The sequence below is a fragment of the Macrosteles quadrilineatus genome, unplaced genomic scaffold (genome assembly GCF_028750875.1).
Source record: "Macrosteles quadrilineatus isolate MER2022 unplaced genomic scaffold, UCM_ALF_1.0 Scaffold_3__2_contigs__length_128488019, whole genome shotgun sequence".
In the NCBI taxonomy this organism is placed as follows: Eukaryota; Metazoa; Arthropoda; class Insecta; order Hemiptera; family Cicadellidae; genus Macrosteles; species Macrosteles quadrilineatus.
This window is the reverse complement of record NW_026542596.1, coordinates 96,639,081-96,665,933: the sequence shown is the minus strand read 5'-3', so window position 1 is coordinate 96,665,933 and position 26,853 is coordinate 96,639,081. Positions and strand designations below refer to the sequence as shown.

Genomic DNA, 26,853 nt, shown 5'->3' with positions numbered 1-26,853 from the left:
CACTTAAACACAACTCTAAAAACCGTATAAAAATTGGTGTTTCCAAGTTTTTTTCGGGATTATTTCATGTCCAAGAATTTGATATATTGATGATGCTATCCCAACATTTCTCTGGGAAGTGGATTGATAAAAAATGGGGGTTTCGTCATACCGCAGGAAAAACAGCCGTTTTATTCATGCATGTGGGTCTAAAGTAGCATTTTTACTCTCTGCGTTTTTAAAAATCAGCTGTTGTAAATTTCGATTATAAAAAATCACATGTATCGAGAGTATGTATCGGTTGTAGCTTATTGTTGCCATATACGTATTATCGATAATATAACGTACAAGAAATAACACAGTCGTAATAAACGAAACTATTGAATCACTTACCAAACAGCTGTTTCCATTAGCAAATTAAATTTGAAACAAGTTAGAAGTAGTTTTGAGAGGTTATCTTTAAATGAAAACTATTTTAGTTTTGTAACATAGTTTGTTCAAAATTGTGCAATATGACGAAAAATATAGTTCATCACACGGGCAAAAGTGCCTTTTCAACCCTCGCTCATTTCCGAAGATCGGATCGAAAAGAGTCACTTACTCCGGTGATGAAATAATACTATTCCGAGTTGTATTTTATGTTTGATGGAACCATGGATATTAGAACAAAAACTCTATGGTTTATAAACACAAACAAATGACGCCACTGGCCCGAAAGCAAACACGTTTGTATTATTATGATTGATGTTAAAAATCATTCCAATCTGGTGTGTGGCCGTAGCCTTAGGCTTATAAGATGCGGGCTAGTTGTGTCATTTCTTTTAATTTTATGATCCATACAGTTCCTGTTCTAATATCTGTGGATGGAACTGAAATGGAGCCATAAGTGTTTTCAGGTTTGTTGTAAATAATTCGATTGTTGTAGCACAAGACATAATCGTCGTTTAATCTCGTTTACAGTTTATCTGTGACCCGCATTTCTTTTTGCTCTTTAAACTAGATTAATAGAGCAAGTATGTGGATTCTTGAGAATCTTATATTTAACACTGTTTGTTTTCTACGTCGATTGTTGTATTAACGTTTAAGTTTCGCTTGAAAATGATGTGATAAGCGCACTTTTTGGTTTTACCCATGAAATACATTTTGTAGGAAAATTTGTACGCTGTGCTGTTTTCAATTTTCTAGTCTTTAACTACAATGAATCATTTGCAATACAATTGAAACAATTAATTCCAGATTGCAACTACATCCCAGCATTTTCGATGTAATCGATCTTAATTTAACTTAAACAATTAAATTTACACAAAAAGGACACTTAGTGTATTAAATTGCAGTACTAAGAAAGAAGTTGTGCCCTGTCAGGGCGCTGACCAACAAAGAAAATGGTTTGTGTACTACATACAACAAAGGTTTGAAACAAACGTCTTCAACTTTTGTTGGTAAAATTTCGTGATCTGGGATAGCCCTATCCAACAATCAAAGTATAGTACAGTTGTTAAAAGTCAAAAATGGAGAGAAAAGGACTCGATAATGAGCAGAAAATAATTTAATTACTCACAAAAGAAAAGTACACTCAATCATAGTAAAATGATACCAAACAATTATTCTGTAATCACAACATAACAATTCATTCAAAAATCATAGGTGTCAAAATTATAAAAGTTCATATTTTTATAGCAACTGTAAAAATACAAAACAAAATATAAACCATTGATTATTTAAATCAAATGTTTGAATACTATATCTAATAACAGTACAAAGTATTGCACCCTTTAGGTCTAGATTTGTAAAATATTACTGTTTTCATTTTATTAAAACTAATGATTTCCTTGTACAATGGAATTGCTCATTCAGGAGCTGGAAACATCGGATTCCTGTTATGTATAAAATATACCCCAAAATTTGGTTGGGGAACCTAAAAAATCTTGCTAAAAAGGCCTATCTATATAAATCGGATATAGTCTACCAATTAGGGGTTTAGTCCTTTGACTATGAACATTCAATTCCTATGTTAAGCTTGTGTTTAAGCTTATGCTTGTTGTTGTTGTTGTGTTTATTATTATTTTCTCCGATTTTTATGTTCCACCTACATGACGTACGCTCTAATCCGGAACCATTTTAACACATTACTTCAGGCTACTAAAAGATCGCAGCATAGATAAAATCCTTTGGTGATTGGCCGGATTTGAACCTCGGACATCGGGGCCATAAGTACCGCACTCTAGACCAACGTGATCCCCCCAGCGCACTCTCCAAACTGGTCCAAATCCAAACAGTCTTTACAGTATCCGAAAATGAATGCTTTAACACTTTGGTTACTCTTATATCCGCACACGGTATATATTTTATAAGGTTGGCCACCGGTAGTGAGGTGAGTGACGTCATCGATGGTATAACCCCCGGACCCGGACACCGCGTTGTCAGCCACTCTTCACTCTTCGGTCTTCAGTCGTCCGCAAGATGGCGTTGTGGAAAGTAACGTCCGCGCTCCTGGTGGTAGCCCTCGGGATATTTACTGTACAAGGTAGGTAAACAATGATACTCCATAGATCTCAACTTTGTGTTTGTGAAATATTTTTAAATTCTCGAAATATTTGACAGAAGTGTTATCTATATTCATGTCGTAGTCAGAATTTGTTGAGTAGGAAATTAGACTGATTAATCTTATTTGAGGTCCAATGTTTTTTTAGAGGACAATATTGTGGGAGTTATGAAATACTACTTTTTTCCGACGTAGTTTAGGACAGAATTCACACGTGAACAAGAACCAGTCACCTATAAAGTTAGTTGTATATTTGAAAACAAATATTGTTGCCAAATCAACTAAACTAAGAAAACTTTAAATTTTTTATGTAGCTCGAAAATTGAAGTTTTTTCAACTTTTTACAATTTTTATTTAAATACATGTTTATGTCCAATGTACGAACGGTTATCATGCGTTCTGTTTAACACCACAAACACCTACATGTACGGTATCAAATTAAATTTTACATAACATAAAATAAATTTTGAATTTGCTAAACACGTTACCTTTTCCTTAATATTTCTCTGTGATTCAGAGAAATGGCTGGTTTTAACATAGTTTAGCAGACATTTTAAAGCTTTCACAGTAGTCAATTAAATAATAAGTTATTTTTATATCTCTATACTCAATACACCACTCTGTAACATCTCTTTTCCACACGCCCTATTTTACGATTTAGATGTAATTTCAAAGCTTGGTCTAGCGGAGGGGCGAATATGGTATCAAGAATTTCCTTTCTTCATTAAGGGTTTATTCCTAAAATAACCCCTAGCATTTGGTTTATTTCTAGAATTCACTTTAAATCTTGCAGCGTCCTTTAATCTATTGTTGTAGTAGTATTAAAGGGCACGTGGTTTAGGGAGTAATTTTAATAGGTAGGCCTACATGATGGTTTTGGTTACACAAGTAGCAAATCCCTATGGGAGTGCGCCATGAAAAATTACAAACAATATACCTTCTATAGATTTTTTAACACAGATAAAAACAGTTTAAAATAAGTCTTAGGGGGTGGAATAAGCTACAAACTGTAGAATCAGAATTATTATTGTTTAATGTTACAAATAATTAAGCACGATTAAAGGGTGAGAGGCTGAAACAGTACATTAGAAAACACTAACTAAAATCCTCTCCTACATAAACTAAAACTGTGCAGGAGATATTCCATTCCCATGTTGTTAAAGTCAAAATGAAAACACGATTTACTTAAATTGTGCCCAAGACCGAATGTGCAGCTGTAATTTTTAACTTTTTATATACAAACATGTTTTCTATGTCAAACTGAAATAGAAGGTGTTTGTTAACAATTGTATCTTCTTCATCAACCGTCATGGAATGGAAAAAGTAAATGAGGAACTGTTCACTAGTGAATGATTATGATACCATCGACTTTTGTATACTTAAGTTATATCAATATTTAAATATAGTCAAAAGTGATAGGCTACCCTCCACGAGAAGCTTGTCCAAGCATGTTCAACTACAGATGTTCAATATAATATGTCTGCTACAGCTTCTAAAGTCAATGTGAAATACCTCCAAGATACATTCTTGCTGGAGTTCCCAGCTTCCCATTGACAATTGGCAATATCGCACATCCGTACAACCTTGCAAGTGAAGGTCAGTTAGCAAATCAGCTGATGACTTTACACTCATCCAACTCGTTAATGTCGAACAATGGACTACTTAAACACCCTTGGGCCGCGACATCCGGTAGGACTTGCAGAATACATTTCGTATCAGCGACAAGTTGCTGAAAAAAAACCAGAATCAAGTCTCATTTTCTACAGGCCTGAATGAACTTTCACATATCATTGTACATCATACTACCTGCCATTCCCTGTCATTGCTTCGAGCATATGTTTGATACAATTTTCGAATCAGATTAAAAGGCTTAGCATGTATTGAACACATGTTCCTTCTTCGTAGACCTCAATGCCTAATTTGGCGTTAGGTTGTTCAACAAAGCAAGTTTGACACCTTTCAAGGCAACTACAGGAGAGTGGAGAATTAATGCAACCCCCACAGTTTATCTTACGTTTGATAACTGGTTAACAGAAACAAGTGCAACACCACGTACTGTATTTATATCAAGAGTTTCAGAATTAAGTCCAATCTTGTGACTTGGACGGGACTTGTATGCATGAAACGAAGAAGATAATTCACCTTGGAAATACATTTACAATATCATAGTTTTACAGATTGAAGAATGCCTTAATTTATCGTTGAACGAACCAATAAGAAACCAGAAACATGGTACTAGATAATTTCTACAAAGACTTCCTTAAGTTTTTGGTCGTGGTTGTTCGTGTATATAGAATAAAATTATGACCAAATAAGTAATAGAAAAGTATTTTAATAAGAGTTAAATTGTGTGTACATTCCTGTAGAAAAACAAAGATCAGACTAACTTAATGCGTTGCTATGACAACGTCATCAGCTGACGCTACACCAGCCCCCCACGGAGAAAAGGAATCTATACATCATTTTGAAAAGTAACCCGTGGTCGGATTTGTCTTCCAGAACGAGTTGTATAAGAATTCGTAGATGGAGTTTGACAAGATGGTGGTAGTTTTGAGGATTCCTCTGCTTGTCCAGTCGGCACCAAACGTTTCGTGGGCTCAGGAATAGGACTTTCATCTGCAATAATATAGGCTGGCTTGACCCTGTCCAAAGATACCTTAGTTTCTTGGCCTCTTACAATGATGGTAATTGTCTTTTCGTCACGGCATATGACCTTGTAAGGACCAGAATATGGAGCCTGTAAAGATTTTCTTAAGCTGTCTTGTCGGAGGAATACAAAGTCACAAGTATTGAGGTTCTTGAACACAAACGACCCTGGTTTAATGTGGCGTGATGCGGGTGTAGGTCTTAGTCGATTCATATGCTTACGCAGCCCTGATACCAATTCTTGTGGCTCGTTGCTCTCGTGGGAAGGTATTACGAAAAACTCTCCCGGAAGACGCAGTGGTTCTCCGTACACCAGTTCAGCTGATGAAGCAGTGATGTCCTCCTTGAAGGCAGATCTTATTCCGAGAAGGACAAACGGCAGTACTTCGGTCCAGTCTGATTTGCTGTGAGCCATTATAGCAGCTTTCAACTGGCGGTGGAGTCTTTCAATCATACCGTTGGCTTGTGGATGCCAGCTGGTAGTGAACTGGAGCTTTATGCCCAACTGTCGTGCTAGGTCTTTAAACAAAGTCGATGTGAACTGGGATCCGCGATCACATGTCAACTTTTGTGGGCATCCAAATCGAGCTATCCAAGTAGAGACAAACGCTCCAGTAACAGATTCGGCAGTTATTTGATCAATAGGACAAATTTCAGGCCAACGAGTAAATCTATCTATGATAGTTAGACAGTACCTAGAAGATTTTGATAAGGGAAGTGGGCCAATTAGGTCAATGTGGACATGAGAAAAACGTTCTGTAGGTGTATGAAAATCACGTCGGGGTCACCATTTTGGTCGTGGTTGTTCGTGTATATAGAATAAAATTATGACCAAATAAGTAATAGAAAAGTATTTTAATAAGAGTTAAATTGTGTGTACATTCCTGTAGAAAAACAAAGATCAGACTAACTTAATGCGTTGCTATGACAACGTCATCAGCTGACGCTACAAGTTCAAGCATAACGACGAGGATGGGACGTTTCTTATTAAAAAATCAATGATGTTATCGTCAAGTTAGACATCCTTTTGATGGATTCAGGACGACATCAATCGCTGGATGGCTAATGAAAGAGTGTACAGAAACATAGCAATGCGCAATATCGACAAATACTTCCTTATAAGCACAAAGATAGTGCCGTGGACGAAATATTTATGAATATGTAAATGTTATGGCAAGTTTGACAGATCTTTAACAGACATTAATGAATGTGGTACATCAATGCAGCACCGCAATGTATGGAAGGTTAAAAGTAAACATAAACATAGCGCAGTACTTAATTACGACAAAAACTTTCTTATTGTAGTTAACTTCAAACATAACGACAAGGACGACATATCACTATGCATAAACATGTAAGTTGTTGTGTTGTGACATCTTCAAGATATATTTATGAAGGTGGTAAATTGATACGATGCCGTCATTTATCGTTGACTAACGAACCAATAAGTGCCGGGATACAGAAACTACTACGTACCTTCGACAAAGACTCCCTTACTTGTGACGAAACGTACGACGAGGAGGCGATGAATGTTTCTTTAAAGCAAGTCGACACCTAAAGGCACTTATTGACAAGATTTGGCAAGACATATTCCTGAGAAATTGATGAAAACAGTAATGTATCGTTGACTGACTAGCCAATAAGTAAACAGAAACATAATAGTGCGTAATTTCGACAAAGACTTCCTTAATTAAGCTCTAACATCACGACGGGGCGGGACCGGCCTTGGGTCGCCCGTTATGATGGATCTGGGTGTCAGAGTGTTGGATGGACCCGTAACAGTCACCCGGCCTTGGAGGTGGGCGGTGGTTTGGCAAATTTTTGTTCTGTAGGCCAACCTTATGGATTACGGTATTTAGCAAGCCGCCAAGATGATTCACGTAAACGAGAATATAACACAAACTATAGTAAAAAAATGACGCAGTAAAATGCAATAAACTGTACTTGCATCCATTTAGATACCTTTAAAAACTGCATACAGTATTCTCATCTTAGTGCATTCTCTGATTGCAGGTATTTTTAATACTTTATTATGGAATCACGACCATAAGAATGTAGGTATTTTAAGAAAAGTATGAATAGAGATGAGTATTGCATACTTTAATACTTACTTTACTTATATTTTTCGATGAAATGGCGACCATACAAAGTAGTAGTAGGTATTTCAAGCCAAGTATGAATGGTAATGAGTGGCATGATCTTGTAGTCTTGTTAGTGACTAAGGCCAACATATTCCTTAGACACAGCTGTTAATTAATAGCCCATACAGCTAATGGCAACTAAGGGACCTACAGTTTATAGTGGAAACCGAACCACATTTTTCCCTTGGTATATACGAATTGGTCTAATTATCAGGATAGTACTGTGGATAGTCGTAGTACTCACTATTCCGGACATCAATCCACACCAGGGAGTATCGCATCCACAGTGCATGACTATAAATGTCCACAATTCGTTATAATGGCATTCGTAAGGATGCATAAATCTGCCTAGACCTTGTAAAATATTTATTTTTATTCACCAACATGTTGTAACCACTATGACAAAAACACAAAATAGTGACATGAAACACATATAAAAGGGTATGCTTAAAATTTTAAAAAAGGACGGGAAGTCTACTTACACCAGTTGTCCATTCTAAAACCTTTGATATTATGTTACATAATATCAAAGGTTTAAATTATGTAATGTTATTGCCGAGCTTTACATTTCTGTGAATCTAATACAAAACCAATAAATACATCAACGAGCAGGATGTACTAATGACGTGAACAAGTATCCAATTAAAAATTATGTAAATGAAATAAACGAACCATACAAAGGTGTTACTCATCGTCGTGAATGTGTTAAATTGAAATTAATCTGAATCAATGGATTTGATACCAAACTGATCTTAAAAAATTTCCATTAACAAAGACATTCAATCACATATGGCAGTAGAACTCAATTACATGGTATTGCAACATCTATTGACAATATTTCTTCGCGGCTTTTAGTAAACAACATTATATAACGAATTTCCGTACATTTTGAACGTAAAAATTATTTTAGTCCATCGATACATTATTACACATTTTTTGACAAAAAAGTGGACATCAACACAAGGGTACGATCTCATTGAAGACTACTTTGGATTAGCCTACATTTCGAATACCGTATTAACAATCGTACTAGGTCCTTGCTAGGTTTCATTCGACATTCATGGATAGTTATGAATAACTTCGCATCGAAAATGGATGTTGAAAACAAAGGATGACGAAACCAGCCCGCTAGGAGACACTGCCTCCAGGGCCTTCTATAGTCAGTCCCTCGATCAGTGGTCATTCACTCATTGGTCCACGACCATTAGCTGAATCATTAGTAATAATTAAGGTGTTTAGATTGCCATAACCTTTCCTCTGCAAAATAGGAATTCTAGATGACAGATATTTCATTTCCGTTATCGTTCAGCTTTTTAGGATACGGTTGGGCTTTTCAACACCAGAGTGAGGAAAAATGTTTAACGAGATTTGGTTTAAAAATGTATTTTTTTCATCAACACTGGAACACTTAGATTGTGAAATTACTATGACGACAACAATGAAAAACTTCCAGCAAAATAGGTCCTCCAATGACGTACATTTCGTTTCTAGTGCAGTTATCCTACGATTGTTGGACTTAAAAAAATGATTGTAGGTGATAGAATCTGACTAACTAACAAAATGTCTTTTCGCCGAATTACTGAGGTAGTTAAATTTCTTGAGATCTATGCCGTGAACAACGAATAAACAACTACTAGAAAAATAGGCCCTCATCTAGATGACGGATTTCCCGTTCCCGTTATTGGGTTGTTTTGACAATGATAAGATTTTCGTACGCCTATACACCACACCTCTGAAATTGAAACGTTTACCTTACCAATTCATGTAGGCGGCAATGCCGTCAACAATGAATAACTGCCTAACCTAAGACGATCTCTGTATCACTTTGTTGTGACTCCCAGACAGTTTCGTACCTAAGTAGGATGGGTGTCGCGAGGTCAAAGACTCCGGTTGACCTCCAGGACATCGGACATCTTCTGGAGCCAAGGTCGCCGCCCATGTCGGCCCTCGGCCCCCGCGGAGTCCTTCAGCTGTGCAGCCATTATGGATAATTGATTCTCCAGAAACATTTTGATCTAAATATGAGTCATAATTTCTCTGAAACGACTCAATATAGACTGTGAAAAAACGTGATAAAATCATTATAATGAAAGTAATTTTAAAATGTGTTATTAATTATATTAGATATTATTTCTATTCATTTAAGGTTCATACGGCTAATCAGTATTCAAAATGCATTCTAACTTTATAGACACAAAATATAACGGATGGATTAAATTTCCTTGGTCAGATGATTATTTGTATAATTTTTGGGACGTTTTCGTTCATAGTAGTCCCAGTGTAGGTCTAATGTATAATATACATGTAATTTCCGTAGTAATACACACTCTTACCATAGGTTTTGAGGGACATTGCCTAACATTTGGAGTTTCAGTGAATGCAAAAATATGAGTGAAGGAAGAGAATAATGGAGTGTGAGTGTATGCCTCTTGTATTATGTATAGCTTTGTTACTGGCTAACCAGCTGTTTTATTAGTCAGAAAGACCATTAAAAGCCCAATAGCCCAGTCACTTTAGGTAAGAACCTAGACATGAAAGATGTAAAGCTGGTTTTTTGCATGGTGATAGTATATAATAGGAAGGGTGTTTTCTGAAAGTTCCCCGAATTTCCCCCCTTGCTTCCCCTTAAAACCCCCCCTCCCCCCAAACACCAGGTTGAAAGTGTAGTGTTTTACTAAATTACCTATATCTTTTGATGTAAACGAGCTATCAGCATAATTGTTTTTTCTTTGGACTCCCCGTTCAATTTTCTTTAATAAAATAACCTTACATGTATCATTATCGCTATTGGGTGGGGTTTTATATGTGATAGAAAAATAAATATTATTTTACTTAAAACGTGAAGTTGTAGATTAGGCCAAATGTCGGTTTTGCAGTAGGTAGAACGTCAATGTAACAAAACTTTTTGCCTATTTTATGAGCTTTCCAAAAATGTATAACAATATATATTTCAATTTAAATTGTTACCAAATGAAGCCATTTAAATCCATGCTTCAAACAGCCACAAAGCGCACTTAGCGTTAACATTCCAACTTGTCCAGTAAATATTACTATCTATTCTATATACAGGGTGGCTGAAAAGTAACTTGCACCCCCTTTAATTTTTCAACCATTTGTGATATTCGAAATCGGTTTGTGGCAACCTTCTTAGATATGAGGGGCTACAATAATTATGTTAAATTTTGAAAACTTTGCCCTTAGGGGTAGCGGGGGTAGGGGGTAGCTCAAAATTTTCAAACGACAAGTATAGTTGAGTTTGGTATCATTTTACAGGTCTTGACATAACTAAACAATTAACATAAAGAAAATTGAAACCGGATTACTAAAACAAAATGGCAGTTAAAAATTTTAATAACCATTGTTTTAATCATTTTTAGCTGTCATTTTGTTATTAATGGTCCGATTTCTATTTTCTTTATGTTCATTGTATAGTTATATCAAGGTCAAATGATACCAAACTCGACCATACTTCCTGTTTGAACATTTTAAGCTACCCCCAACCCCCACTACCCCTATTGGCAAAATTTTAAAAATTTACCATCATTATTGTGCCCTTCATATCGAAACAGGTTGCCGCAAACCGATTTCAAATATCTCAAATAGTTAAAAAGCTAAAGGGTGGTGCAAGTAAATTTTCAGCCACCCTCATGGTTATTTGGATTTGATACGTTTTTGGGCGCCATTTTGTTATTAGTAAGCCGATTTTCGATTTCCTTATGTCAATTGTTTTGTTTTGTTAAGACCTGTAAAATGATACCAAACTCGACTATACTTGTCATTTTAAAATTTTGAGCTACCCCCTCCTCCGCTACCCCTATAAGGGCAAAATTTTCAAAATTTACCATAATTATTGTAGCCCCTCATATCTAAGAAGGTTTCCGCAAACCGATTTCAATGTAAAGGGGGGGGGGGTGCAAGTTTAGTTACTTTTCAGCCACCCTGTATAATTCAGTTTTAAAAATCTTTGTACAACTAAATCTAGAGTTCTACTGGATCAATTTTATTAATTATTGTGCTGTTGGAAAGCTTAATTTTATTTAGATTTGCAAATAATTATGAAAGTTTATTTTTGTTATGATTTATGGTAAAAAAAAAAATGTTTTCTATAAAAAACACATTGAAAACGGTGTTTTTCACACTTTTTATTTGGGTGCGACTTTTGGCTGCTTATTTTGAGTATTTCCAATAAGTGCATGGTACCAATTTGTAGGAAATTTTATTCTCTATAAGAATATCACCTCCCACTCTGGTCGATTTCCTCACCATTTAAAAGTTATTTGTAAAAAAGCTAAGCAACCTCTTAATTTATAGTAATGATAAAATACTGAGTAAGGGATATTTTTGTTAAAGTTTGAACAACTAAATCTAGACTTTTACTGGACCGATTTTGTTAATCAATGGGTCATTGGAAAGTCTAATTCATGTAAATTTGCAAATAATTATGAAAGTGTGATTTTATCAAATATTTGTGGTGAAAAATTAAAAATACATTAAAAACTGCTTTTTCAAGTTTCTATTTGTAGCCAGCTTTTGCCTGCCTTTAATAAGTATTTTCAAAACGTGCATAGTAGTTATTTGTAGTAAATTTTATTCTCTTTCAGTATATCACATCGACTTTGGTAGATTTTCCCTCCATTTAAAAGTTATTAGCAATAAAGCTAAGTGATCTCCAAATTTTAAGTGGTAAAAAAATACTAAATTTGATATATTTTTGTTAAACTTTGTACAACTAAATTAATTGTATAAATGATTGTGTAAAGCATTGATTGTATAAATTCACTACCACCCTTCATTGACGAAGGAACTGACGATGATGAGGGGGAAAAGAAAGTTGATATGTACTGTATCTGATAGTTTATGCCTTACTTTAAGTGTTTTTTAACTGCAATTTAATAAACTTGTTGAGCATATATTTGGCTTTTCTTATAACTACCGATTTCTTCATTTTCAATCCTTGTAAGTACTTATTTTCTTTCTATTTTTTTAAATTCAGTGTTCTTATTTTGCTTGTTAAACATTCTCACAGGGTGTGTAAACAATAAATAAATAAAAAGTAATCATTTAGTAATATTTACTGAACAATTTGGAATGATGCGCTAAGTGAGCTATGTGGCTGTTTGAAGCATGGATTTAAATGGCTTCATTAGGTAACAACTTAAATTTAAATATATATTTTTATACACTTTTGGAAAGCTCATAAAATAGCGTACGACCTACTGCAAAACCAGGGTTTGACCTAATCTACAATTTCATGTTTAAAAAAAATATATTTTTTGTTTTATCACAGATATAAACCCACCCAATAGCGATAATGCTACATGTAAGGTTATTTTATTAAAGTAAATTTAACGGGGAGTCCAAAGAAAAAACAATTATGCTGATAGCTCGTTTACATCAAAATATATAGGTAATTTTAGTAAAACACTACACTTTCAACCTGGTGTTTGGGGGGAGGGGGGGGTTTTAAGGGGAAGCAAGGGGGGGAAATTCGGGGAACTTTCAGAAAACACTCTTCCTATCATACACTATCACCATGCAAAAAATCAGCTTTACATCTTTCATGTCTTTGTTGGCCTTGATTTTTAACTTAAGTTACTGGGCTACAATGACAAGGACAGCTGGGTCCAGTTTCGAACCATCAAAAAGCTACACACTTTTCTCAGGATTGAACCGGTGACCTTTTGATTACTAGGCGAGCACTATAACCACTCAGCTACCCAGCTATAAATTATTTGACTCCCGAAACTGATTTTTATAACCAGAGTGTCAATCCCAAATGCATAAGACTAGTGACTAAATATATTCTAGATCTAGATAAATATCTTAACAATCCAACCCTCCTGATCTGATTGCAGGCCAGCTGAAGGTTGAGCCAGTGACTGAGATCTGTCTGGGTTGTATCTGCGAGGCTGTGTCCAACTGTAACCGCTCCCTCCAGTGTACCGGCGACGTCTGTGGAATCTTCCGCATCACCTGGGCCTACTGGGCAGACGCCGGCAAACCTCTCCTCACACCTCAGGAGGACGTCAACGCCGCCGACGGTGAGTCAACTGGATGAAAAGTAAAATGTGACCCGGGACGGAATTACTTATTAACAAAATGAGTGTCCTCCCGTGGTTCCTGCCTTAGTTCATTTTAAATTTAGATTAAGGGCATATTTCTAGTAAAACCGTGATTTCCCACCTTAGACAGAAATTACGTTAATTTCAGAGCACATTTTCAGTAGAAGATTTTACTAAATTTTAATCCCAATATACAACTACACTTATCCCCTGGCTTTTTGCAAATATTATTTTCAAATTGTATCGTATACTCATCCTGTTGTATTTATGTACTTTGGGGTAGGATAAGCAAAACCAGATCACACACCTTCCATGGGGGGGGGGGGAATTAACAAATTAACACCATTTTCAAATTATTACAAAAATATATAGACAGTTGTACATATTAGAGCCGATTATATTGTGAGGCAAAATTTAAGAGTAGGTACCGGTACAAAATTTTCTAGAAGATAATCTTCTACATTTTCCATCTACAACCAAAATGTATGAAAGGTGTGGTGAACAGACAGCCTTTGAAAGACCCAACTTTATGGATGGACAGTATAAGTAATCACTAATCATAAGGCCTTTGGTAATCTGTCTGGACATATCATACTTTCGTTGATCTTACTCCTTTTACTTAGTATCAAAACATGTAAAAGAGGTAAAAATGGAGATGTTTATTATTGCTTAATTCATCGCAAATTTCCTATAGTGATCTTGTTTACTTAATGTTTTGTCTGTTTCAGCTTATACAAGATGTGTCAATGACCCCCCTTGTGCTGGTAAAACTGTCACTGGATACATGAACAAGTTTGCTCAGGTCAGTGAAACAATTGTTAAGCAATTTTTTTTCTTAAATATTATATTTTATGCAGACTGAGTGAAGAGCCAACAGTATACCACTATTTTGGTCTCACAGTACTACTGACTTGTTTTAACATATTACATTACCTTCTTCAAACACATGCACCAGTCGTTGTTATAGTCTTTCTGGCTACAAGATAGTACCATGGAATTTATTCTGTTTGCACTTCCTTCTCTTCCCTGATTTTGTCCCCTGGTTACTGTTGAAAAAAATTTTCTCCTTCAAAATTAGCAGTTAAATCGAGAAATCCTCTCTGAAATTTTTGGAAGTTTTATTGAATAGTCACAACGGCTCCAGTTCAGTAGTTCAATACAATCAGCTGATCTTTTGTTGCAATCTGGGTGACGTCAACATATGACGGGAATAGCACACCTATGTATTTTCCTTCCACTATGTAGCAACACCTTATCCCTTCAATCATTTATACAATTGATCTAAATTTTTCAGGATTGCAATGGAGACGGAGTTGTCAATTGTTACGACTACGCAGCCATTCACAGACAGGGAGGGTACGGATGCCGCAGCCCCCTCGATGCCCAATACCAGGACAAGTTCCAAAACTGCCTCAAACAAGTCGAGCCTTACCTCAACCAAGGATAAACCTCCGCAGCAACAGCCATTCAAATTCTGCTTCTAAATGTGTGTTAAAGTAACAAACAAAGTGACAACTGAAATTAAGTAACCAGTGACAAAGTAATATTTATTAAAGATTATTTTGAGAGGTGCCTGAAATTGGAGTGTGGTGAAAATTTTACTTTAAGATAAAGAGTAAACATTGTCCATAGTAATTGTACAAAAACCAATAAATGTTTTAAAATATCGACTAAAACTTTTGTGAGTTTTGACGTTTCCAAAAACAATAATGACATTTTCTGATATTCAATTCAATTATGAGGAAGGAAAATATACATTGGATAATGAATTGTAGATAAGTATATTTATTTTATAGTTGTAAGAAAAAAAATTAGAAATTAAGATACAGTAGAGTAGATGATTAATAGGATAAAATCCCCTTCTACGTGTGCCAAATTAATTAGATCCTTAAATAAAAATCTGAATGGAATAATTCAACTACAAGCAAGAATATTTTTATCAAATTTTTGCTTGAATTGATAACTTGTAGCTGGATTTTGAGGAATAAAAACACATGAAATAACAAAATGAAGGTTTTCAAAAATTGGTTTTAGTATTGGTAAAGCTGTGAATTTTATATTCGAACCGAATGTGTGTTAAGATTTAAAACCTTATGACAATTAATTATAAACTGGTAAATATAATTGAGTATTTATTTTTGTCCTACATCTATCTACTATAGGTTAATTTTTTTACAAATGAGACGAACATAGATATGTTTTCACAGACATCATGACAAGATTAGACAAACCTCTGTTGTGGTAATGTAACCAAGAAATAATCATTGGGGGCGTTTTGTGTAAAGTGCACATTTATGTTAACTCCACAGCACATATTACAAAAAAACCTTTTTGCGTTTCAACCCATTTTCAGCTTGGGATCTCCGTTTCCTCCTGATCACACCTCTTCAACTAACTCTAAAACTAAAACAGCTAAAATTGCATCCACTTGATAGAAACTCACATTTAAATGTCTTTATTTGTGGGTTGTTTACTTCTTACAAATAGGGCTAATCTCACAGCGAGCGTCCACACTTTGTTACCAGAGTTTGATCACATAAGATAAATTAGACGAGGATTTGTTTAAAGTTATGGTTATAAATCAACAAAACTGCCTAAAGTCTCAAGTTATTCTCAATTTTCAAGTTTTTCAAAACTCTTCTTCTGTCAAAGATCACCATTTAAAAATACACAATTAAAACCTCTAAGCAATGTTACAGTAATAACTAAACCCAGTTCAAAACAACTTCTGGCTTTCTTTTAAATTGAATTAGAGGAAAGCTTTTGAGAGTTTGTTGTAAAAAACAGGAACAAAATACGCAAAGCCCTTTTTGAATTTTGTGATGAACCTTGCTATACCGAGAACTCCCCAGAGATCCATTCTGCGAAGAGTATGTCCCAGAGGCACTGGGCTCTCCAATAATGAGGTGCGAAAAGAAAATTTAAAGTAAAACATATTTTTTTACCAAGAATATTCAGAATGACAACAAAACTGTCTCTGCTATCTTAACTTTGAGCAACAAATCCATGACAACCGTCCAGGAAAATTAGTGTTTACAATCAAATATCGCTGTGCCTAAATTATGGAGAGTAGTACAAACAGAGTAGATGGAGAGGAGGAGAATGGAAGTGGAGAAACTGTACAGTTCCAGCGGAAAGATGGAGTAGAGAAGGACGGATATATCTGCTTCCCTGTGGAGGCTGAAGAGGAAGTAGTGGTGGAGGAGGAGAAGGAGATAGAGGACGTTGAGCATGAGTTCTCTACTTGTCCAGAAGATCCTAGGTAATAGAGGATTACAACTTGATTATATAATTGCAAGGGATTTTTCTGAAAAAAAACTATTATTCTCATTATATAGATCAAACATTGAACATTTTTCCAATCGTCAGAATGAAAGCATACAGTGTAACCATTACATTGTAATTGCAAGTATACAATGGGGTTTTGTTTGAATTGGGTGTGGAAATAACACTACTGTTTTAAAAGGTTGGCATATTGATGGTATATTCTACACTCATTTGGGTTAAAATACGCACCCAGGTTTAAACCTGGGGATCTCAAATAATTGATTAATTGAATGATATGTTGACAAATATAACCACTATGCACCTCAAAAGGTGGAAGTTACACACAGTATACACACTAAAGTGCAAATTACATCTTATATGGGTGTTACTTTCCAAAGGAGTGTTTTTCATCTCATTGGCATTGTTTTAAACGATTTTAAGTGAACAGTTCAATCCATGGTCTTATTACTTTCACAGAGAAGTAAGGTACAGATGAAAAAATCAATGGTACACTTGTGGTGTACCATCTCATGTACTACAACCCTCATGGTGTAGGAAGACCCTGAGCGACAGGAATCTCTACCATTGACTATATAACACTATACAGTATAGTCAATGTCTCTACACAGCACTCGCCATTAGGGCTCTTCCTTGCTCGTCACAAGTATATTTCCACGCCAACATACTACAGCTCAAAGTGCTCAGTCGTCCCATAAGTGAGATTCCTCTGTACCTTACTTCACTGTGTTACAACATCATTAATTGATAGCACAATAACAAAACGGTCTTTGGGTTCAGAATAACTCCCGAGATTGGAACTAGTAACTTTCATACTTAAAGGGGGAGGATAACCACTCGGCTACTTGGACTGTAGACTAGAAGTAGTCCAATGAGTATGGCTAATAAAGAAGTAATCAATGAATTCACCAAAAGACCATTTAATAAATCTCAAACGTTTAATTGCATAAAATTAAAATACTTCAATACAATCTATTTAAAGACGTTAGAGTGAATTTATTGCATTTATTTGGAGATAACAAACCAAAGTTTATAGTGTTTCAGAAGTACCTACATTAAGGTCAAAGGTTTGACGACCAAGAGTGTTTAAACATTTTGGAAAGGTTTGAATAATTATAGAATATTCAGTACCTATTAATTAATTACAAATACGTAACAATAAAGATTACTTTCTTAAAATTTTAACGATACACATTAGAATATACACTTTTATTGTTGTGCAACAAATAAGAACAACAATTGAAATTAAAAACAAATGTTTTCATTACATTTATTAGGGACTATAAACCTGTTAGATAAGATATAAGATAATTTATTTTCAAAAAAATGGCAAACACAGATACATACACAGTGGCTTTAGAACAAAAGTACAAGGATATAATTCCCACAAAGACTGTCCATCTGTGTGTGTTCATTTTGAAGATAATTTCAAATTGATTTACTTTAAAATAAATTGTTACCTAACAAATAAATAAATAGTCACTAACAAGACTACAAGATCGCGCCACTCATCCCACACTCGATCTCCATTCATACTTGGCTTAAAATACCTACTTTGTATGGTCGCCAATTCAATGAAAAGTATTAAAGTATCATTTTTCACTGTTTGTTAACTTACCTAAATAAGAACAGGTTTACTGCATTAGAAACTAAACTGAAGTTACATTTGCAACAATATAACACCTACAACAATTTTCTAGATTCCAACAGACCAATAGGACCAAGTGGTGTTACCGGATGTACGTGGACTACCAGTCCTGTAGACACCTGTTGGGTGAGAATGCTAAACAGTGTAACTACTTCTACCGCTGCTACAACTCAATCTGTCCCAACGCTTGGATCGAGAAATGGGACGAGCAGAGAGCAGAAGGGACATTTCCTTGCGACACCACCAAGGACTGCCCCAACCTAAACGCTAAATTCGAAGAGCAAAAACCTTGTCCTTAAAGTGTCTTTTGGGTGTTTCTGTATGTTCACGTGTTAAATAAATAGGGTCTTCCTGTCGTGGTTTTGATTTTTTTTCTCAGTTTATTCATATACCTGGGGACCGAGCCATTGCTCGGTATAGTATATTTCCATTGTGCCCCTATATTGAGTAATCTTCAGTGTAATATTTGCTCAATAGTAACAACTGATATTTTCCCTTTGTACTGTATTTTGTAATTTGCTAGTATACTGTGAATGGCTTGTTATAAACACATGTTACAAGTCTTTTGTTTACTTTTTCCTTGCTATATTGTTCAACTAACTTGGTTATTTGGCAACATAAGGCCATAACATTAAAAGATGTTGACTTTCAATTTAATTTTTACGTGATTAGATTTTTATTGACAGTTTTAACTGCATTACAGCAAATTTTTTGAAAGAAATTAATTATTTACAACATTTAAAGGAAATAGTCAAAGCCGTTTTCGAGATATTTGTGCAAGCAAGCACACAGGCATAACTTACATACATACAAGCAAACATTGCTCATATAAGAGTATAGGATAAAACATCAGTTTTGAGAACCTCTTAATTTTGTTAAGAGTTTGAATGTTAGGTGATTTGTTAAAGGGTTAAAAGAAATTTGATGAAAAAAATGTTCATTGCAATGCCAATTAATTAATTTGACACTTAAAACTAGCTGTTAACACATTAGCTACCAACTATACTCAACCCTCAGTTACAAAGGAGTGTGACGGTCGGTAGGGAACGTGTTAAACTATTTGTTTTTAAGCCCTACAAGATGGCTGTAATGGAAATTTGGCATTATGGGGTAAAAATGTGAAAAAACCACTTTTTGAAAAATTTTAAAAAACCCAAAGCATTCTCTTCCCATTTTCCTAAACTTGCTGGTTCACAAACTCATTCGAGGTTATCCCGTCCGACACATTCATGCTAAACTAAATCAAAACGGGACCAAAATTGAGTGTTCATGTTTTCAGACACACATATATGAAAATTTGTTTCTGGCCTCTGGGGACAGAATTAAAAAAGTAAATCGAGATCTTATCGTGCGACCTAAGACAATAGTGGTAGCTTATTCTCTAATTGGAAACTAGCTAATAAAATAATAATTCAAAATTCTTAAGCCAAATTTGGTCTGTGTCGGGACATGGTTAATTTTCTCACATTAAAACCTGAAGGCAAGGCACTGATTAGTGATTCCATCCTTAGTGGGACCCAAAAACCTTTTTGCCACCAACGAAGGGTCAAAATTAGATACTAATCAGACCAGGGTTTGGGCAGTTTTCTACAAAAATGTAAAAAATGTCAATGGATTAAAAACTCATATGAAATGTTCAAGTGGCGTACACCACAAAAAAACGTTGATGTATTCATATTTTTAAATGAAATACACCACTACAAAGTCTGGTACACTGTGTCAAGTATACAGACAACATAATTTCGAATCAGAAACCAACATTACACAAAATGACCATTTATATTTCTAAAAAAATTGCAACATTGCACTCAATATTTTGTTACATTTTCATGGGTGCAGATTGTGATGACGCTCTTGGGAGAGGTCTGGCAGAGTGATCCCTTATCACTCATTATCTACTGAGCAGAAGATACATATGGGTCAGTCGCCCACAGTCTCCCAGCGAAGTCTACATCAATGTGTTGTGTGTTGAATGATTGTTTATGAAACTGTGCACAATTTTCTCGATTAGCGTGGATCTGGATGTAATTGATTTTCTTATAAAAAGGTATGCCTAGTTAAAATGATTAAGTTGCATATTTTTATTACTGGATCATCATGTCATTGAATGATTTGCAAAAGAAGGGAGGATATAAAGGAAATTGATTGTAGGATATTTTAATGTTGAAAATTAGGTTTAAATAATAAAAGTACCGTGATGGGCCTTACACAATCAGACTCTGATAGAAATTTGTATGTAAAACTGTGAATCCTCACAGTTGTTTGTATGAGCTAGATACAATTTAATATGTCAAAGAGCATGATAATGATATTTTGGTTTAGACGAATAACTATTATAACACTCGAAATAGAGTCATTTTTGACTAACATAATTTACAGTGTTACAAAAACAAAACAATTTATAGAAAAATATTTTTTTGTAAAGTTGCTAAATAAAATTATAAGAGAACCAAATTAAAACTCATTCAAATGCAACTTGAACAATTATTTGATAGACAAAGCCTTGTACCGTACTCATTTAAAAATGTAAGCCTACCTGAGGACTTCATACCAACTCAAAAAATCTTGTTGTGTTTTTATATCACCTTTTAAATATTTTTAGTTATTACTTTGTATATATAAATTCAAATTTATTTAAAAAAAAAAAAAATTGAAATCTTACTACACATTGTAGTCTGCTGTAGAACAAAGAATAATATTACATTAAATTTTGCAAGTTTGATTAAACCTAATTATGATAGTTGTTATATAGGTGGTTTCTTATAATATTAATAGAAAATTTTATGGCTGTTAAAGATATTAAATATAGCACTTGATTTTCCAACTTGAATTTCTTCCAAAATTTCTCAACTTGTTGAGGAATTGTTCCTCTTGATCCAATGAGTAGTCCATATACTTCGAATTTTGATATTTTATATTTCTCTGAATAATATGGGATAGTTTTCTTGTAAATATTTACTTTTTCTTCATGGACTTCCTGTGGCTGATTTTCATTTGTCTCAAGACGAACTGTTGGGTCTATAATGAGACCGAAATCTTTCTCCTTGTCTATAACAATGATGTCACTCCGCCTCACAGAGCCCTCTTCTTCTATAGCCGTGACCTCTTCATAGACCTCGTAACTTTTCTTTCTGAATTGATCAGCTATGATTTTAAAGAGATAACAATTTAACAATTGACCATTTCTGATTGACAAACTTATTTGATACTCTATTGTGAACATAGGTTTACTTGGAACTAGGCTTGAACTGTAATAGAGTTAAAAAAAGTTCCAAAAAATATCCCTGGCGTTGATGGTAGGAAAATTAATAAACATCAGAAAGTTTTCCTGAAGGACTTGAACAAGATGATAAACTATTGCCAAATGATCCAATATGTTTTTCAACGTGTATGGTCCAAACAAACGTTTAAAAACAGTAAAAACTAGCAAAATCATAGCACCCTAGGCAGATTACCTTTTTTAAAACGCCTCTTCCAAGATAAACATAAAAAACTTAACAGTATAAAATTTTGCTTTGAAAATTTGACACTTTTTATACATACATATTATACATGGTGTATAGTAATTACTATTGAACTAAGATTGGTTTAACTGTAGAAATTAAGTGAACTTATTTAAAGCATACTATTTTAAAGGTTTAATAAAAATTTTATCTTTAATTTTTATTTTTTCAGATAAAAACAAAGAAGTAAGATGCGGATTGACAATTTTGAAGTTCATTCCTGCTGCTTTTTTATACCTTTAAGGACTGGAGCCAAACTATTTGGATTTATATCTTTGGTTAGTATATTATCAACTTATAAATCTTGTGAGTTTCTAGTTGAGTAGGTTGGATCTAAATTAGCTTTTAACATTATGTAGTTTGACTTCAAAAGAATATCATTTCAGAAAGCTATGATTTCAATCAAACCAAAAGCTACAACAGTAACACTAAAACTCTGTAGCTGATTCAAAAAGTACCTACCATTAATATTCAATTCAACAAACATAAGACTGGACAGATGCCATATGTAATTGGGCCACAAATAAATAATGCTATCTAACAAAAGATGGACATTAGATGGTAACAAGACCAGTGTTTGGACCATTCCCTTATAAAAACATAAAAATACCAATGGCACAGAAAACACAAATAAATTAGAACATGTTGTGTGTAAAATTAGGATCTGGAACCTAATTAGCTTTAAGTGTTGATAAAAAATGTTAAAATAATTGTTCAAACTAATTTTGATAAAATGTTTCAGGTGGGTTGTCTTGTGGCAAGTTTCTTTTCATTCGCGGAGTTGGTGTATGAGGCGAAACATCACAGTACGTATTATATCATATTCTATTATTAAGAGGGTCTTTTTTAAGTAAGAGTGCGTCCTCCATAAATATAACTGTATTGATTGACGTAAGTTGTACTACTTAATAATTATTACTTAATTGAAATTTGTCAAAACCCTCTGTCCCCAGGTTATATAGAGTGGATGTTAGTGCTGGAGCTGGTTGCATTGTTGGTACAAATGGGCACATCAGTTCTTCTTCTTGTTGGAACATATCAGGTGAAATTTTGATTATTGTAGTACACAACTTTGAATTGTATCGGCAACAGCAGCCAATTTTTAACTGCATTAGTAGCAAAAACGGACAAATTTCCATTTTTTTTATTGAAAAGATAGTATGGTAAATTAATTTATAATTGTATGAACACAAAAATTAAAAAATTAAAGGTGTTAAAATACATTATCTACAGGCTGATTTTGAGAAAATGGTAATGTATTTTTTATTTGCGATTTTCTTGCTAAAACACTTGGAGTTTTTTAAATAATATTTTAACACCTTCTTTTATCAGCTAATTTGCATTAAATTTGTGTTGAAGAATGGTATTTAGGGTAGTAGTTACACTCTAAAAATAATAACGCTAAGAGTTTTATGAATCTTGTCGACATGTGCAAGTTTTATGTATCTCCGTAGACTTGACTTAGATTTACAAACTTGATCAAATGAATGGTGTAATAAAGAGTTACTTCACATGATTACACACTGCTTCTTAGGAAGGAAATAAATAATGTTTTTATTTACATTGCAGATTTATGATAATAATATTGTTGCTTTATTCTAAACAACACGCTAAATCCTATAGCGATTATTTTGAGTATTTATTGCACTTTACACTTTTTTCCCTTTTTTTCCAAGACGCTAGGCACGAACCCTAGATTGTTTTTCACATTACTTCAAGCTAGACCTAGGGGTTGCGGCATTATCACTTAGATAAAATCCATTGGTGATTTGGCGGGATTTGAACCCAGGACCTCAGGGGCCAAAGTCCCACGCTCTAACCACTAGACCAGCTCGCTCCCCCATATTATTTCACTTGGTAAACTTTTATAAAAAATGCTTACAGTTTTCTACTACTCTTCCTACTATTTTGCTTCCTTAATTGATCCTAATCTAGCCTACACTTTTATTAACTCACTTGATGTTGATGCATGGTTGAATATTATGACACATTTCAATTAAAAGTTGCTTTGTGCAGTATGCAAACTACAAATTAGAAGGATTTGTTCACTTTAGTAAGGGTTTAACAATACGGGGGACAGGAGCGACAATTGTTGCCAAAAAGTTTAATTTTGTTACATTACAATTCCAATGTAAACAGGGCTTAAAACAAGTGCTGTAGTGTAAACATATGTTCTGACTACATAAGATAACAAAATTTTGGTTGTCAACACTAAAAAACTCAACATCGAATATAGTATTTAGCAAAAAAAACTAGCGTTCTTTGGATTGTTGCAAACTTCCCCTACATGACTGACAGGATCTGTCTCCACTTGTATTTACAGGAGGTGCAACTACTCATAAATCCAACTTGTTTAATTTTCATTCTGAACAAATTCAACTGTGGTTTATTCAATTTAGTATAGTTGATGCTGATGACAAATTTGTAATACTTCCTTTTATTGTTCACCAGGAGCAAGCTAAGCTGATTCCTCCGTGGCTCATATCCACATTTGTCTCGGCTGTGTTAGAGGTGTTCTTCATGCCTTCTGTGGTAGGAGAGATTGTCGGAGTACGCCACAGGACTATCACTCAATGGCTAATTTTTACTATCTTCATGCTATGTAAGTCTCCAAATACTAACATTTAAACAGATAAATAAATGCTAATTATAAATTCTTTCGCTAGGTTGGCCACATCATTGACAGTACAGCACATAATTTTATTTTATTTTGTGTCTATGTAAATAGCATTTTTCATTTTTTTTTTTTTTCATTGTAAGTGAACGGTTTAAACTTTGGTTTTGTTTGCTATCTTAAGTCGACCTTTATTGTATATCATCATTAACTGATAGCCTAGTGACAAATGTAGTCTAGATCTGGAAACAATCTAGCCAATATCGAACCACAGCAACCTTCGGATTTGAAGGCAGGCACTATACAGTCTGTAATATCAATATCAAGGACCATCTGAATGGTAGGAACAATCAATGTGAAAATTATCCGAATTTCTGTACAATTGAAAGAAACTCTGTAAAAGCAGTAAAAATATATACATGGTCTTTCATATTGCAAAGGTTTAATTTACTTCTATTTCTAATTAGGGTCTCCTCCATTGAGCTCCCGTTCCAGCAAAACAAGCAAGTTAAAATCTGAAACCAATTTTGTGTTCCTTACTTTACCCACTACTATTGTAGCCGGTTTCAACCTCAATGGCATGATAAGTCTTGTCATAGTATTTTGGAAACGTCAATAAAATTGATGCTCCTGCCATGTAATAATCCCATTATGTGATAAGATTTCTGAGGGTTCTGTCTCCAGCCGTTATTGACGTCCATCGCCAGTTGAAGGACATGAAAGCTGGGACACTTTCATAAATGTGCCCAGTGAGCTTGGGCCCAGGGTCGCAAGAGGTTTTAGGTTTGCTGGGGGCACAAGAAAGAGAAAAATCCCCTAGCAAGGAAAGTGGAGAGAGGGTTAATTATCTCTCAGTCGCAAAGCGTTGAGCAAACCTCAGGCCTGTGTGAATGGAGTGAAGTTTGGGCTATGAAAATGTGTCCAAAAGTTGGAAGGAGTTTAAAGATGGGTTAAACATTTGTACGTCCAACTTCTGTCATTCATTAATCTTGTTTGAAGTAATAAACGTTGGGGAATTTTTCATGTGAATTGTGGCGTGACTAAACAAGATAGATTGTCAAACTAATAGAGGATGTTTATATAACGGTAGCCTCTCCAACAGTACTATGGTAAGCCCTTGAAAACTGAAACACGCTGATCAAGTGTCTTGTCTTTGAAGTGTCTTCAAATTCAATCCGTGTTTCAATCGAAACTCAATGAACACCCACTGTCGGCCCTGTTGTGCTAACATGTACAGTATGACATTATAATATCTTCCTAACTTATGCACATTTTCTACCTCAAAACACTTTTCATACATGTGTTATATGGCAGTAGTAATTAACAGAGTGATCCCTTTCCTACAAGAGCATAATTAATTGCAGGATTGTGATTCATACTTGGTGTTGGGGACAGCACCCGTTTTCTCTCAAGATTTCAAATACTATGACGAGAATAATCTAAAGTGATGAGAAATTGGCTAAAATAGTAGTTAATGAAGTAAGAAACAAGACGTTTGTCTCAGACTTAAATATCTCGCTTGGCTGCGACGGGAGCTCGACTACGGACAACACTCGTAGATGTAACATGATTATTTTTCAGTGGATGATATCTATGGGCTACTTGTAGTCTTCAGTTACTACCGCAGTTTGTCCCCTCTACGGCAACAGAGCTTGGTATGAATATTATTTTTCTTAACTCGTACTTTTTGAGTAAGCTACACAAAAGTGCAATATAAAGTGATGATTGTATTGAATTATATTGTATAAAGTTTACCCTTTGCCTGTATAAATGAGTCAAAATGTATTTTTATAATTTAGCAATAATAATAATGTTTTATACAAAACATTACTTTAAATTATTGAATACCTTCCTAATTCCCCTACATCTAAATATAAGTTAAGAATAAAATTTCTTTTAATTTATAAAAGACTTGTTATAAAAAAAACCCGCTATTTAAAGTTATGTAGCTAATAAACAATAACAACACAAAAAAAGAAATACAAGGTTTAAAACAAAATGATTGCTAAATATTTTTTATAATATGGACAAATGAATAATGGTTTCACTGAAGGGAAGGAAAATGAGAATTCTGTTGAACTTGAACTAAATTCTGCTGAACAAAGTTATCTGGACGGATGAACCCCACTCTTATCAGTGATAAGAGTTTCAAGGCCATATACAGATGCCCAGCTGACTAATAATGTAGTCTACAACAAGCATTGAACTCCTGATTTCTTTCATGATCCATAAACTCATAGACACTTAAAATTGAATTAATCCTGCATTGAACTAGGGATTACAAATATGTGTGCAAGCAATCATTTTCCTCACTTTTCATCATATTATTTCAAAATAGTGCATACAATAATTTTTTTGTATCAATTTTTATAAACACATATTGAAATAAATTATTCACGTGAGATTAATAATTTTGAGTCAGAAATTATTTAA

General features: G+C 34.4%; 3 protein-coding genes across 3 annotated transcripts; all 3 read left to right on the top strand.

Annotated features, from left to right (window-relative positions):
• The first annotated feature begins 2,393 nt into the window (after positions 1 to 2,393).
• LOC128991049 (lysozyme-like) lies at positions 2,394 to 15,494 on the top strand. The gene is made up of 4 exons (XM_054413767.1): positions 2,394 to 2,503; positions 13,164 to 13,349; positions 14,099 to 14,172; positions 14,665 to 15,494. The coding sequence occupies exons 1-4, from the start codon at positions 2,440 to 2,442 to the stop codon at positions 14,815 to 14,817; spliced, it is 477 nt and encodes a 158-aa protein (XP_054269742.1). The 5' UTR covers positions 2,394 to 2,439; the 3' UTR covers positions 14,818 to 15,494.
• A 901-nt stretch (positions 15,495 to 16,395) lies between these two features.
• On the top strand, positions 16,396 to 18,658 carry LOC128991066 (uncharacterized). Its single transcript, XM_054413794.1, has 2 exons — positions 16,396 to 16,632; positions 18,356 to 18,658. The coding sequence occupies exons 1-2, from the start codon at positions 16,433 to 16,435 to the stop codon at positions 18,600 to 18,602; spliced, it is 447 nt and encodes a 148-aa protein (XP_054269769.1). The 5' UTR covers positions 16,396 to 16,432; the 3' UTR covers positions 18,603 to 18,658.
• Positions 18,659 to 20,215: 1,557 nt separating this feature from the next.
• On the top strand, positions 20,216 to 26,245 carry LOC128990634 (uncharacterized). Its single transcript, XM_054413111.1, has 6 exons — positions 20,216 to 20,350; positions 21,979 to 22,084; positions 22,549 to 22,612; positions 22,760 to 22,848; positions 24,258 to 24,408; positions 26,002 to 26,245. Exons 2-6 carry the CDS (start codon positions 21,998 to 22,000, stop codon positions 26,079 to 26,081), a joined length of 471 nt encoding a protein of 156 aa, XP_054269086.1. The 5' UTR covers positions 20,216 to 20,350; positions 21,979 to 21,997; the 3' UTR covers positions 26,082 to 26,245.
• The last annotated feature ends 608 nt before the right edge of the window (positions 26,246 to 26,853 follow it).

Bases quoted from the DNA above. Each gene is read 5' to 3' on its own strand.
- LOC128991066 (XM_054413794.1), top strand. From the start codon at position 16,433: ATGGAGAGTAGTACAAACAGAGTAGATGGAGAGGAGGAGAATGGAAGT. The intron at 16,633-18,355 runs GTAATAGAGGAT...ACAATTTTCTAG, and splicing joins ACTTGTCCAGAAGATCCTAG to ATTCCAACAGACCAATAGGA.
- LOC128990634 (XM_054413111.1), top strand. From the start codon at position 21,998: ATGCGGATTGACAATTTTGAAGTTCATTCCTGCTGCTTTTTTATACCT. The intron at 22,613-22,759 runs GTACGTATTATA...CTCTGTCCCCAG, and splicing joins GTATGAGGCGAAACATCACA to GTTATATAGAGTGGATGTTA. The intron at 24,409-26,001 runs GTAAGTCTCCAA...ATTATTTTTCAG, and splicing joins TTTTACTATCTTCATGCTAT to TGGATGATATCTATGGGCTA.
- LOC128991049 (XM_054413767.1), top strand. From the start codon at position 2,440: ATGGCGTTGTGGAAAGTAACGTCCGCGCTCCTGGTGGTAGCCCTCGGG. The intron at 2,504-13,163 runs GTAGGTAAACAA...ATCTGATTGCAG, and splicing joins CGGGATATTTACTGTACAAG to GCCAGCTGAAGGTTGAGCCA. The intron at 13,350-14,098 runs GTGAGTCAACTG...TGTCTGTTTCAG, and splicing joins GGACGTCAACGCCGCCGACG to CTTATACAAGATGTGTCAAT.